The 15,267-nt window shown below is 32.8% G+C and overlaps 1 protein-coding gene across 2 annotated transcripts in view; it reads left to right on the top strand.

Moving 5' to 3' along the window:
* Positions 1-5,385, top strand: part of LOC140448157 (uncharacterized) — a 33,678-nt gene extending 28,293 nt beyond the window's left edge. For both annotated transcript variants that reach the window (XM_072541256.1, XM_072541255.1), the window contains exons 9-10: positions 536-801; positions 4,461-5,385. In XM_072541256.1, the coding sequence (XP_072397357.1) occupies positions 536-801; positions 4,461-5,328 (1,134 nt within the window). In that variant the 3' untranslated portion in view covers positions 5,329-5,385. The remainder of the gene's footprint in view (positions 1-535; positions 802-4,460) is intronic.
* The last annotated feature ends 9,882 nt before the right edge of the window (positions 5,386-15,267 follow it).

The raw sequence follows: 15,267 nt of genomic DNA, 5'->3' as shown, positions 1-15,267 counted from the left end.
ATTTATTATAACACGAACTTTTTTTAACACAATGACAGATATAAACTTCAAAGACTCAATTACTATTGTTCTTTGAAATGTCAACTTCCTTATGTTTATTTACATTTTCTGACGTTCCAGACTTCACTAGACATTTTGGGATTTTTCAATGACATCTCGAATATTCTAAAATTTGATTACTTCTACTTTTTCGTTAAGGGGCTTTCTCTATGTGGGATATAGAACTATAATATCATTTCTTTAGCGGGACATGGTAGCGGGTAGACACTTTTCTACGATCCTGGTGGAAAATAGATCTACTTTAGGGAAGCGTCCCTGCCCACGCGAGCCATGCTTTGCTCTCAATTCCGAGAAATCATGTTCCATTCCTTTATCCTTCCAAAATCTAGTTTCCTACTTCCTATCCTGGTGAAGGGCAGCAACGATCATTTATATATATATATATATATATATATATATATATATATATATATATATATATATATATATATATATATGTATAGGTATACATATGTGTTTATACATTAATTTTCAGGGTGTTGGATTAGCTGTTAATGCAATTAGTATGGCAAACATAGGAATTAGTGGTATTGGTATCATAAACTCCAGCTACGATGTCTTTGATATGTGGATAAACCATAGGCAGACTCCGTCCGCATTGACGATATTGCAGTTGGCTTCTTCAGTATTATTCTTCGGCAATGCAGTCTATAATTTCAGAACGGTTGGACAAATAATAGACGAAACACAGGGTAGAGTTTTAGAAGATTATCATGATTCATTGAGATCTAACAGACACAGGTACGGACCTTTTTCGTTTTTACTATGTTTTACTACATGTACTAGATGTGTTAATTAGATCGAATTTAAATGCTAAAATATTAATCGCCATGTATTAATTACTGTTGCGTAAGCGATTGCAGTGTATAGCGCTGGCATAATTAGTAGAAATAAATTTACAAATGATCTAAAAAATTGTATTTTTAAATAAATGTATCTTGCGTGCTCGTCACCTAGCCTCTAACAATTTCATCATCATCACTGGCTCGATATCCCTTTTTGTCATGATCTATCTAAGTCCGTCTGGTTATTTCCAGGTGCATTTATGTGTATTTTTTCGAGCGAAGTACATATGTGCTGGCAATCGCCTTTGTCACTTGATTGCTTGTGGAGACTGTACTGACCTATTATGGGCTGGAGTTGTTATTCTCTTTCAACTTTTGCGTTTAGGTCTTCATAGATACGCGGGATCCAGACATCCCCTCCTTTCTATTTTCCCTTGATGATTGCTGCCTCAGTAACATTATTCATTAGCTTTTTCACAGTCAGTGTCGTTCCATTACAAAATCGAGATTGATTAATGTTTCGCAACATAATAACAACTGATACTACTTCTAATTGTAAATTGTGAGGTGTCAAGACAATTTCAATGAAATTTAAAAATTCTGTGAGGTAGTTGACATTGTTTGCACGAACTCGTTCCATTTTAAGCTTATCCACTTCATTTTCTGTCACTCTAAAATGCAATTCTCAGATGACAATAAGAGTATTATCATTTGACATACAAGACAAAAAATTACGGGTTATTTTGGTTACTTATTTTATTTTAATTGATTGTTTAATCAATTTTATAATTTAAAATAATAACAGAAAAAAATTAATGAATTTAAGAAAACAAAAATTTTTGTTTTTTGACAAAAAACACGTGGGAATCGAATTCCAATCCCCACGTGACAGACGGGGATACTCATCAGTGCACTACCCAGTACGGCAATTAAATCGTCGTCAACAACTGTCAAACGTGAAATTGTTAAACGCGCGAAATTTAAATAATCGTTAACTTTTCTGAAATTTTTCAATTTTCTGAAAGATGAATGAAATCGGTAAAGTAGTACTCAAGTTATGGCTTGACATAAGGATTCATTTTTATGTTGTATATAGTCAACAAGGAAAATGAAATCCCTGTAATTGGCTTCTTCTTCTTCGCGTGCCATATCAGAATTATCCGACGTTGGCGATCACCATTGCGAAGGCTTCTCGATCTTCTGCAATATCGAATAATTGTCCTGCATTTGATATCTGAGTCCATTCACGAATGTTTTTTAAACAAGAAACTTGTTTTCTTCCTACACCCCTACGGCCCTCTATTTTGCCTTTAAGTATCAGTTGTAATATTTTATATCGACTTCCCCTTACTATATGTCCCAGATAAGACATTTTTCGATGTTTAACAGTCTTTAGCAGTTCTCTATCTTTGTTGACGCTCCTTAGTACTTCTTCATTAGTTTTCCTTGCTGTCCAAGGTATCTTCAGCATTCGTCTATGAACCCACATTTCCAATGCTTCAATTTTGTTCATGATCGATACTTTTAGCGTCCACACTTCTGCACTATACAAAAGTACGGACCAAACATAGCACTTAACCATTCTTTGTCTTAGTTCTAAACTGAGATGATTATTGCAAAGAAATGACTTAATTTTCATAAAAGTAGTTTTAGTCATTGCTATTCTACGTTTTATTTCTATGTCTGGATCTAGATGGTCCGTTATCACAGTTCCCAAATATGTCATTTTGTGGACTTTCTCAACTTGGACTCCGTTTAATTGAAGCTTTGCATCGGGATGTGGGTCACGACTAAACACTAAAAAATTTGGTTTTGTTTGAGTTTATTTTAATGCCCATTTCCTCTCCTACTTCGTGAATACGATCAAGCAGAATTTGGAGACCTTCAATATTGTCTGACAGAATTACTGTATCGTCTGCATATCTAATCACATTAAGTAGTTCCCCGTTGATTTTTATTCCATATGGCTGTCCGAGTAAACATTGAACAAAGTTGGCGACAAAATGCAACCTTTTCTGACTCCTCGTTGTATGGAGATTTCATCGGTGTAGTTATCTCCAATTTTTACGATAGCAGTTTGATTCCAGTACATATTTTTAATGACACGAATATCCTTATCATCTATTCCAATATTTTTTAGTATTTGCATTAATTTTACATGTTGTACTTTATCGAATGCCTTTTCGAAGTCCACGAAACATGCAAATACATCTTTTCTTTGGTCACGGCATTTTTGTAATAGGATGTTAAGCGCAAAAAGTGCCTCCCTGGTTCCCATAGCATTCCTAAAACCAAATTGGGTATCTTCGAGATCTTCTTCGCATTTGCTTCTAATTATGTTGTGAAGTATTCTTAGGAAAATTTTAAGAGTGTGGCTCATTAGGCTAATTAATCGATATTCTGATCATTTTCTCGCATTGTGTTTTTAGGTATTGCGATAAAGATGGATTTGAGCCAATCTGTGGGAATCACTCCGGTGTTATATATTGAATTAAAAAGTCTTACTACTACTTTTATGTTATTATCCTCTATTAGTTTCAGCAACTCAGTTGGTGTATCATCTGGATCACAATTTTAGCATTATTTATAGCGTGTTCTACCTCGCATTTCATAATTTCTGGGCGCCGTCGGTACAGTTTTGGTAGAATTCGGCAATATTATTCCTGCCATCTTAAAAAAACTCTGATATATATATATATATATATATATATATATATATATATATATATATATATATATATATATATATATATATATAGCTGCCATTATTTTCTTATTTCGTGCTCATTTACAATAATTTTGTTATTATTGTCAACGAGTACAGAGGTAACTCGTTTTTTAAATATGTTACTCTTTTTTTTAGCATTTTGCGCATATTAAATAAGTCGTGTTTAGATATTACATCCTCCATTTAGTCGCACCTTTCTCTCATCTATTTTTCTTTGACTAATTTGATCTCCTTTTTTATTCTTCTCTGCAAGTGTCTATATTCTGTTTCATTAGATTTTATCAGTCGATGTTGTTCCATTAATTTCAAGATGTCGTCTGTCATCCAGATGTCAACTGTAGTTGGCTGTATACCATAAATCACAAAAGTTTTATTTAAAAATCCTTTATAAAAGGTATATAATTAAAAAGACCCTTTCGGGCTACATCACAGAACGTTTTTGTACTAAAAAGCCCATCATCAGGGCTTTTCAGGACAGTGAGTTCTAGACGTCAACTGGGTTCTAGATGGCAACTGACAGTGACTGTCAGTTTTCATCTAGAACTCATTCAACAAACATTATCTGAGGGTCAGGAACAACTCCTATCAGGAGTCTTACGTTGCCATGCAGGGTATCTGTAAAATACTTTAACATCACACCAGCTTTTCAACAATAATGTAACACATAACAAATTTTGTAACTTTTTAAGGGTTTTTACCCAGATATTTAGTGACTTGACTCGTGTATATCTGATAATAATACATTGATAATGGACTTTTTAGTCCGAAAACGTTCTGTGATGTAGCCCGAAAGGGTCTTATTAATTATATACCTTTTATAAAGGATTTTTAAACAAAAATTTTATATAATATATACTTATCTATCTAATACATTTCTTCTTTTCTAGGAAAACCTTTGACAGGCTATTAAAAACAACAATTCGAGAAAACGATGGTAATCTAGTAAAAGGTAGAGCGGAAGTTATCAAGGCTATACGGAATATTCCAAATAAAGACGATGTATTTGCCGCTCTTACAAGAAATACGAAGTTAATGAACGAAAACGATCTTCGATTCTCCGCAACTGCAGGAGAAATAACATTAAACGGCCAAACAATCAATATGAACGAATTTATAGGTATGAATAAGAAACAAGCAAGTGCCTTTTTGTCAAATTTGCCTTCAGAATCGAACATATCAATAAGTGATACTAATTCTATGATAAATACTTACTCTTTAAATAATTGGTCTTTGCCTAATGTTAAAGTATTTGCTGGTTTTGCCCTAACCTTAATAAACAAGTTTGGAAGCGATGTCCAAGGTATGATAATGGAATTAGTAGAAAGAGCCATAGAGCTTGTTTTTAGATATTTCAAAGATGCAGTTAGAAACGCATTTGGAAATGCAGCACACCAAGAAATAATGTACGCTGTAATGGAATATTTCGCAGGACTAGCATCAAGGCTTCTTCAGCAATACTTTACATGGCGCAGAACTGGAAATCCGCATCACTACGAACCGTACTACGTAGAGGTACCGGTGGATCCATCTGAAAGATATATATGGATTTTTGAGAAAATAGTCAAAATGTTCTTCAATGGTGGTGAATTTCCTATTAACGATGTCATGAAATATTTGGAAGGATGGATCCTAAACGAAATATATACTAGACAAATCAAAGATGAAGCTAATGAAAAAAGGGACGAACATTCACCTAGAAATAACAATAGTCTTCATTGCACTGTTTGTGGAGGAAATTATTTTAAATATAAGTAACTGTTATATTTATATTTTATATATTTTATGAGAGGTATTACATTGTTATATAGTTAATTTTTGTGTATTTATTTTTTAATTACAAAATTTCTTTTTCTGCGAATTAAGCACTTTTGTAGTCAAAGAGGGGTTACCTTCCCTTATTAAAGTTGAGACCATCTATCTATCGTCCGTCGGCAAATTCAAACAAAAATATAACTTCCAGACCATCTTTTACTACCTTTAGTCCAGACAAATTAATATATGTATTTAATATATTTTTTACCACCAAAAGTGAGATGTTTTAACCAAATAATGCTTCAAATATAATGTACAGAATAATTTTGAATTACGTTCCGCTGATGAACTTGCTTTTTTGCAGTGGGCAGTGGGCTTCTCAAAACAAATCCTAACAGTTCGTCTTCAAAATAGGAACTAAAAGATTTCCTCTCAGATAATGATTTGTATTTTGACAACTATAATAAGAAACGGTTACTTGAAGTGCTTCGTACTAAAACTTGTAAGAAACAATATATACTGGACACTATTACAATACAACATGGTTTTGAGGTTACCACCTTATTTTTGCATATTCAATCCTATCGAATTTATTTGGGGACAAGTAAGTGGTCGATTTAATTCGATATGAACTATCAGAGATTACAAGTGCCGACTGGAAAAAAGCAGTAAGCCATGTAGTGAAAGTAGAAAATGAGTACAGAAGACTACGACAATTATTTTCAAACAGTGGACAACTTATTATTAATCTGGTGGATAGTGACGATGATGAGAGCTCGTCTGCAGAAGAAATATTTTAGACAAGGTACGCTAATATGATGATTATTTCAGTTCAAACCACTCAGTTTTTCATTATAAAGTACTAACTTTGTTTAAAACAATATTTTCTTAAATGTAAAATACTTTTCCACAGTTTCATCTATGTACATCATCGTTAAACGCTAATAGGGCTTTTCAACGCTTCTCATATGTTTCAGGCACTTGTCATATGTCGTATAATTTTAATATATCTACGTCATACGTTATTGGTATATAGTATTTGTAAACTCCATTCGCTTAGCTCGGGCATATTTTGACAGATTCATTGTCGGAAACCTACAACACAACAATTCCTACTTCTCAGTATTAATAGCTCAAGTATCCTACTATTGCAGACTTCTTTCTTTGAAAAAAGAAGAATTATTCTAAATAGTGGAAGTGTATACTAAACTCATCAAATTTTGGGTAGTATATATTTAAAAAATATATTTTAGTCGTTATAATTTAACATAACCATTTATTATATGGTGCAGATAAATAAATATTAATTGTCGGTAATTCGCAAAGTTCTATTTTATTTACTATTTAGTTTATTTACTATTAATATTGGCTGTGAGTACGTGTGCTTGGTTGTATAGTAATTTCCAGCCACTTTTAGTCTGTCAAAAAGTAACTAACTTCGCAAAAAAATAATTACTAAATGCACTAGACAGTTCGGACTGGGAATAGCGAACCGAGTTTACCATGAGTATATACCAATAACTATACATACCAAAGACTTATGATGTAGATGTATTAAAATTGTATGACATATATAACAAGTACCTGAAACAAATGAGAAGCATTGAAAAGCCCTATAGAAGATGCCGTTGTATCACCTAGTATTTTTTCCGACAGGGTGGTAGAGTGAAAATTTTTTTTACATTCCACTTCTAACCATTTAAAAACAAAGAAATATAACGTTTTGTTTGTTTTTCCAAAATCAGATTTTCTGCTTTTTGACTATAATATACACATTACACATTGTTATTTTATGATTTAATTTTGTGTAGGTGAAACAACCAATATCGCGATACGTCCCTGGACATCGGTTACTCGAATTTCATAACATACAAATATTATCTGTTTGAATTTGCCGATGGACCCGATTTTACACTCAGATGCAAAAAAAAGGCAACGGAGAAAATTTTGGTCAAATTCAAAGTATTTAAATTTTTTTATTTTTAGTTCTATTTTGATGATTTTTTTACACATTATGTATAAATTTATAAATTTTAATTTGGTATAGTCAGTTTTTTGATAAAATTTTATATTTGATTTATTGTACGGGGTTAATTAAAACGTAGGTTTATTATCCTAACTTTGAAATATCCTGTGGAATAATTCCGTTTGCGAATTTTCGTAAAACCTTATTTTTCAATTACAACCATGTCTCCTAAGCATTGTGTTTTTTGTTTCATGTCAAAATATTCCTGGGTTTATTTTTTAGAGCCAAATGAATTTGCCACCCACAATTTAGGACTTTTTTAATTATGATTATTTTGGAGTTATTTTGTAATACGACGAGGTGGCTTTGGTGACTGTTATCATTATGTCATATTGACAGTTACATTTTGTTTACCTATGATTGATCATTACTCTTAGTGTCAAGGATTGTGCGAAAGCCGTTGTTCTGGTTGAAGATGGGCTAAATTATGAATATGTGGAAGCGGGAAGTGGGAGAAAGCGTAAAACTACCGCTTTAGATGATCGTTTTATACGAGTCAACGTTTTGCGGGTTTGTCATTGTGTGAAAACAAGTAATCAGCTTCAATAGGTTCGAGGCAATAATGTAAGTGTATTTACAGTTCGTCGAAGATTACATGGATTTGGTTTGCAAAGTTGCAGACCAGCAACTGGGCCCAAATTACTTCCACGGCACAGAGTGGCTAGACTATAATTTTCCAGGGAATATTTACATTGGAATTTAGGACAATGGAGTAATGTTCTTTTTACGGATGAGTCGAGATACTGTCTTCACTCATCAGATGGGAGAGAACGAGTATGGCGTCGATCTGGAGAAAGATGTACGTAGTACCCTTTTCTCAATATATCGGCGATGGTATTCTATTAATGCATGATAATGCTCGACCCCACTCTGTAATGTGTGCCACGCAATATTTAGATGAAGTTGGTATTCATAAAATGAACTGGCCAGCGTGTTTTCCAGATCTGATCGTTTGGGACATGCTTTGTAGAAAGAGAGGTCGCGAAGTCGCACCAGCCTCAATTAACGAACTTTGCTTGGCTCTAGAAGAGGAATGTCAAAACATCCAGCAAGATGATATTCGCAACCTAATAGACAGCATTAGCCGACGTGTACAGGCAGTTATATATTATAAGCTAGGGGAGGCAATACAAAGTATTAAGTTATTTTTTAGTAGTTTTTCTTTGTTATTTGCGTACTTTTGAGTACGCAAATAACGTAATTGAAAGTTCCATTTAAGTTGTTTTTTTATGTTTTGTTATTGTTATCATTGTTCATTAAAACTAAGATTATGTCGTTGCTTTTAATCATTATTTAAATACAGTGCTTCTGGGATGTCGATATGAAATTCCTTCGATATCAATCACCAAAGCCCTCATCGTCGTACGTCGTACAAATTAATACAAAAGATAATGGTAATAATAGGTAGAGGCGTAACTTGTGGGTGGCAAAGTCATTTAGCTACTAAAAATGAACCAATCCATATTTTCACATGAAACAAAAAACATAATACTTAGAAGACATGGTTGCAACCGAAAAACAAGGTTTTACGAAAATCCGCTAACGGAATTATTCCACAGGATGTTTCAAGGTTAGGATAAAAAACCACCTTTTGATTAACCTCGTATAATAAGTCAAATACAAAATTTTATTAAAAAACTGACTATACCAAATTAAAATTTACAAATTTATACACAGTGTGATAAAAACATTATCAAAATAGGGCTAAAAATAAAAAAATTGAAATACTTTAAATTTGACCAAAATTTTCTCCGTTGCGTTTTTTTGCATTTGCAGTGTAGTTTATTATAGATGTAATATTTTCCACAATTTTAATATTGTCATTAAACTCAAGTTCACACGAAGTATACATAGCGTTCCTAAACTATTTTCTTCTGTTAGTTCTATCTTATTTTTCTATTAAAATTGTGGCTAACATACAAGTTTACAACCTTAACAATGTAGTGGGAAGACATGACCAGGCAGTAGGTCACATTGGCCAACTTAATAAATTAACATTTCTATAAGAAAGAATCAATTATGTATATGGAAATCAACAAATTTGAAAGAAAGCAGTTAATTGTAAATTGAATCGAAGATTTTGGAAAGGGAAAGGCAAATCGTCGTCTATGGCTAAAAGTCATTAGTATTTATTAATGGTTATTATTTTATAACAGAAATAGTTATTTTGTAGTTACTAACTTTGATGAAAAAATAAAGGAGGATTCTGTTTTCGATTAGAAAATTAAATTTTGTTAAATGCTGTTTTTCCAAAACCATTAGCATATTGCTCTGATGTGACAAATAAGTACTGTAAAATAGTAGTCACTATATGAAATATTATAAAATAGTCTTGTTGAAAAGATTGCCACCAATATGAACCCCTTCCCATATCAGTTGGTCCAATTATGGAATTTGCAGTTTAAGTCGATTACCATAAACAAATTATATTCTGCATGTTATAAGTTCCCATATTAATTAATATGGTATTTTTATTAATATTGATTAAAAACATTAGGTACCCTTATGGTTTTTTATTTATTTTCAACAATAAAAAAAAAGTTTTACTAAACCCTGGCTATGCATTCACTTATGTCAACATACGTTGATTTTTTCATAATTACGTTAAATCCAGAGGTAGCTATGGAGAAATGAGATCAAAACAATAATGTTGTCAGTTAATGTCAAATGTATTTTGTAGTATTGTAAAGCTTTTTTGTTTAAATAGATAGTATAATGGGTCGAGGTATTTGTCGAAGTTATTGATGAGAAAATTTGTTCAATCATTATTAGATTTTTTAATTCTGGAAAATCCGGAAATCGCGAATATGTTGTAATAGTAATGTAGTGTAAGAAATATAGTAAGAAGATACAAAACTATAGGTGCCGTCGTCACAAAACCTAGAAATGTACGAAAAAGTAAAATAATCGAAGTAGACCGAAGGGCATTAAGACGCATTAGGTATAGTGAAAAATCGCCGAGCAAATTATATGGAGTGACGTTATTGGAAGACGTTTCTAAATCAACATGTCACCGAGAGGCATACAAATTAGGATTTGGTTCTTACAAAGTAAGTTTTATAGTTGAAAAAATGAATACGAATTGTTTTTAATAAATTTTATTTTATTTTGGGCTAAGGAAAAGCCACTTTTTACTTTACAACAAAAGAAAAATAGACTAAGATCATCAAAAGAGCATAAAAATTGGACTCAGTCGCAATGGGATTCAATACAATGGAGTGAAGAGTCCAGATTTGAAGTGTGTGTTGGAGACAGTAGGAGTCGCGTCATTCGCAGGAAAAATTAAGCTTTTCATCCCCACTGTCTGAAGAACCGTCAATTCATGAAGTCAAATTTCCTATGATCTGGGGCAGCATGTCGTCGAAAAAGTTGCATTTTATCGATAGGATTGTAAATACGGACAAATATTTGAATATTTTAGAAGAATCTCTTTTACCGATTATGGAACACCGTTTAACATCATCGGAAGATTTTGTCTTCCAACAGGATGACGTAAGTTGTCATACCCCAAAAAAAAGTTTAAAATTGATTAAAGACCATGGCATGCCACTTCTGGAATGGGTTTCTAACAGTCCCGATTTGTCCCCGGTAGAGACTTTGTGGCTTGAAATGAAAAAAGCTTTGAGAAAACATCATGCCAGGTCCGTCAACGAATTGAAGGAAAAATTGCAAGAAAAATGAGATTAGTTTACATTAGAATTTTGTCAGAACTTGGTAAAAACTATGCCTCGAAGAATTGTGGATGTCAGTAAAAATAAAGGGGATGTAACTCAGTGGTAAACCTTCACATTTTTTTTTTGTTAACATTACATATTCTATGCGTTTTTTAAATTTATTATTATTCTGTTTAATTAATAGTTTTCATTGCGTTATAAAATATTTTCTATAATTATACTATAAATCCTCAATTTAGAAGAGTGATTTCATAGTTTAAACGCCGAATATCCTCAAATTTAAATGTACACAGCGGCTCTCGAAAACTACCAGTTTTCTCAATTGCAATTTGCGTTTTCTCATAAGAAATTACAGAATATATAAAGTAGTATATATATTTGTGCTTCTCTATAGAAGACTTGACCAGAAGTTGTCGTACAGTGTAGCTAATTCTTGTTCACAAGTAGTAATTATAGTCATACAAAACCTGTATTCTTCCACGCAGCGACTATTATCGTCATAAAAATACCAAAAAAAAAACATGATTTTTTCAATAGTAAAAATTAAGCACAAAATTGTAATGAAATAAATTTTATTTATATGTTCTGTTTCGTTACATATTTTAGTTTATAAAATAAAAATCGATATTTTAAAACATTATTTTTCAATCGTTTGGCAACTTTGGAATTAGCCAGGAAACTCCGATTTACAATTCCGACCCAGAAATAGCCGTAAAACTGGTTTTTATTATTTTATAGCTGAACAAGTGCCGATCAAGAAATTAACAATCTTCTTCTCATTGCGCCGTCTCCTTTCGAAGGTTGGCGATCCAAATGGCAATTGTAGTTTTGGAAACTGCTGCGCGAAAGATCTCTGCGGATGAGCGGTATAGGAAATTCAAAAATGTTCGATGCATTAAAACTTCTAAAATTTACGCTGCGCTTTTATTTTTGTTCTCTAAAATTTAATTTTTTTTATCAATCTAACGTTGGGCCAACTGATATGGGAAGGGGCTCGTATTGCCCGTATCCCGCCGTTAGGAGGTACACATTTTATATAGAATTCCCCATATACCCAAATTTACTGAATATAGGGTAATTTATCTTAAAAGTTACTTTATAGATAAAATGATCCGAAGAATAAAAATCGGTAGAAAATAAGGTATTCGCAGTAGATTGGTAAATGAAATTTCAAACAGAAAAATCGTTAGAGGTGGTATCACAGCTAATACAATTCAGTGGAGATCGTTGTTTTTAAGAAACCACCTCCACAACTGTCGGTCACAGAACAGTCCGCCGCTGATTGATTTCGGTTCAGCTCGTTCCAGTACAGTCGTAAGAAACCTACAAGAGGTAGGTAAACGTTTTATTAAGAATGTACAAAACATATTTCATCCCACTCCAATTCTCAGTAATTCTTCCGCCAAGATCAAACGATCTCACAATTAGTAAATGTCCATGTATTAACCCTTTAACAGTCAGAACTATTTTTTAGAGGAATATTTTAAATTTATTATCTAAGAACTTTCTATCTGCTATGATAGTGTGCAAAGCAGTCTTTGCATAGAGCAACGTTACAAACTTGACAAAATAAGTTGCTGGGCGTTTGTTTCTTTTTAGATGAAGCACAAAAGGCACAGCGCCTATAAGTTCCTTTGGTGGGTAAGTGTGAACTAGCATTCAAAGTTGAGCTTGATAGAGGTCCAGACTTTTTTCTTAAAGTAAAAGTGCTAATCAAATTATCAGCTAGTTCACTGCGGAACTGTAATGCAGTCATAGGCTTAGCACATGATTTTTAACCACCCATGTATTTGTTATAATCGGCTATTGCCTGAGGACATGGTACTTGATCTCTATTTTACGGTTTTGTTTGTTCTCAAAACCTAAGTTTTTTCTTGAAAATTATGTAGATTGCTGACAACACTAACACACTTAACGCATCTATCTTTCCACTTCTACACAGATATTTCCTCAGTACTAACCTACTTTGACTAATTTTGAGAAAGCTCTTTATCAAAACATAATAGTTGTTTTGGAAAATATTTTCTTGTTTGCCTTACAGTGCCACTATCAAAAGTTTTCTTTTCCAGTAGTTTCTGCATCAGTGGTATTGTGGTGAAAAAATTATCAAAGTATACGCAATAACCACGATTTTGATATTTCGACGTAAGTTCTAAAACACGTTCTCCCAACATATCGGACGTTGATTCGGTGGCTTTTCCTTGACATATTTGAAAATTTAGAAGGTATCCCGTTTTAGCACATGCCAATGCCCAAATTTTAAAGCCTCTTTTTATTGGTCTCATTGGCATGTACTGTTTTAGTGATGTACGCCCGTTGAAAGCGCACGTGCTTTCGTCAATAGAATAGATAGGTGTCTATATGCCGGAAAAGCATTTTGAAAGGTCTCTGAAAGTTGGTTTATGAGGAGTGGTCTAAGTTTGTAGAGCCTATCAAACTCTTTAGATTCCGGTTGGGGCATATTTTTATTTTTGTGAGATGCAAAAATCTCAAGACTTTCAGGAATCTTTTTAAATGTAAATACTTTAGTCACACGTTCAACATGGAAGTTTTCATTGCTGGACCAGTATGACCTTATTGTTGGAAGGCTTTGGGACCTCACGACTATAAGTATTCCCAAGAAAGCGTCGAGTTCTTCCATATCCATAAAAAGTTGCGAATTCTTCTGGGTAGCGTAAAGTTCGATTCTGTGGAAATTGTTTGACAGATACTCTCACTAAAGAAAACTCTGAAAAAGCCGATTGGCTTACTCGAATTAATGTCAACATTGATGCTTGAAGACTTAGTAAAATCAAATGATTCGAAAAGGAGATTGGGGACGTTTTTCTTGGACTACACAAAAGCTTGATTTGAAGGAGCAGGAGCTTGTTTCTCTTTATCGGCAGTCGAGGTAATGTTATTAGTTGTTCATACTCGTCTTCTTCATCAAAAAAAATGTTTTTAGGAAATAATATAGCCAACTTGTGTTTGAAACCAAATCCATCATCTTGATCCGAATCATCAAAATCTTCGTTTCCGCTAGAATTATTTGTCTTTCTTTTTCTATTTTCGGAGTAAATACAGAGAAACATATTATCTGAAACTAAATGTCAACTATTCTCCAATGTCATAAGTAACTAAAATAGGTCTTTTTAAAACTTAACCAGATAACAGATATCAAAATATCTCTCCTGGTGTTTGGAACCAAACATGAATGAGTAATATACACAAAAGATCTATCAGATCATAGTAAGGGAAGACCTACAAGGCTTTTTAGGCCTGAATGCGGAAAGGTCTAAGCAACCAAATTACCTCTTTTAAATCTACAATCTTCAAGATCAATTAAACAAATAAAATGATAATTTACGTCTTACTAAGGGCATTAAAAATTTTTAAAGTTTCAAATTATGAATTGTTCTACACACATTGTAAAAATGAGGAAAACCTATTAAATTAGCCACTAGTCTTCGTAATACGAAGACTAGTGGCTAATTTAATAGGTTTTCCTCATTTTTACAATGTGTCACCGCAGTATAAGGAAGTCACTCACCTTTATATAAGTTTATTTTAAGTGTGGTAGGTATCTATTTTAAATTTCTTACATTATTAAAATATAATTACCGTTTTAATTAAATTGTTATTGATTTATTTGATTTTGGTTAGAGTTGTATGTGTTATTTTAAGAAAATATTGGATCTCTCGCAACACTTTGAATTGTAAGTTGCCTACAATTGGCGCAACTCATGGATATGATTTGGAAATAAGTGGTTTTTGTATTTGTCCACGGTTCGTAGTAAGTCTACGAATCGTGGATTTTGTCATGGTTTAGTCACAGAATAAGAAACAATTGTTATTTATTCTGTGCTATGGTGGTGTAACGTAAATACATATTTCTTCGAAAGTATATAATTTTACATTGTCGTATCATTATCGGTAAATCATCTTTTAAAATATTGATAGTAACCTCAGAATTTAGATCAAAATATAATAAGGGTTCTCCCTTAATATTCAGCATATCTAAAATAAGGTTAAACTTGCTATCTAACTAAGTATCTTTCTCTATTTGATAACAAATCCCTATCTTTTCGCTCTCAGAGTGCTCCGGGGCTCATTGACACTGTCGAATAGCAACTGAACTGATCCAATTCTGTTATTGAACAAACTGTTTAAAATGTTGGCGCCAAATATTCCATACACATGCGTGTTATTATGACAGTAGGATAATAGATGCTTGTCCTTGTCATTTCTTATTTCATTTCATTT

The sequence above is a fragment of the Diabrotica undecimpunctata genome, chromosome 8 (genome assembly GCF_040954645.1).
Source record: "Diabrotica undecimpunctata isolate CICGRU chromosome 8, icDiaUnde3, whole genome shotgun sequence".
Lineage (NCBI taxonomy): Eukaryota > Metazoa > Arthropoda > Insecta > Coleoptera > Chrysomelidae > Diabrotica > Diabrotica undecimpunctata.
The sequence above is the reverse complement of the archived record's forward strand: the minus strand, read 5'-3'. Positions and strand labels throughout refer to the sequence as shown.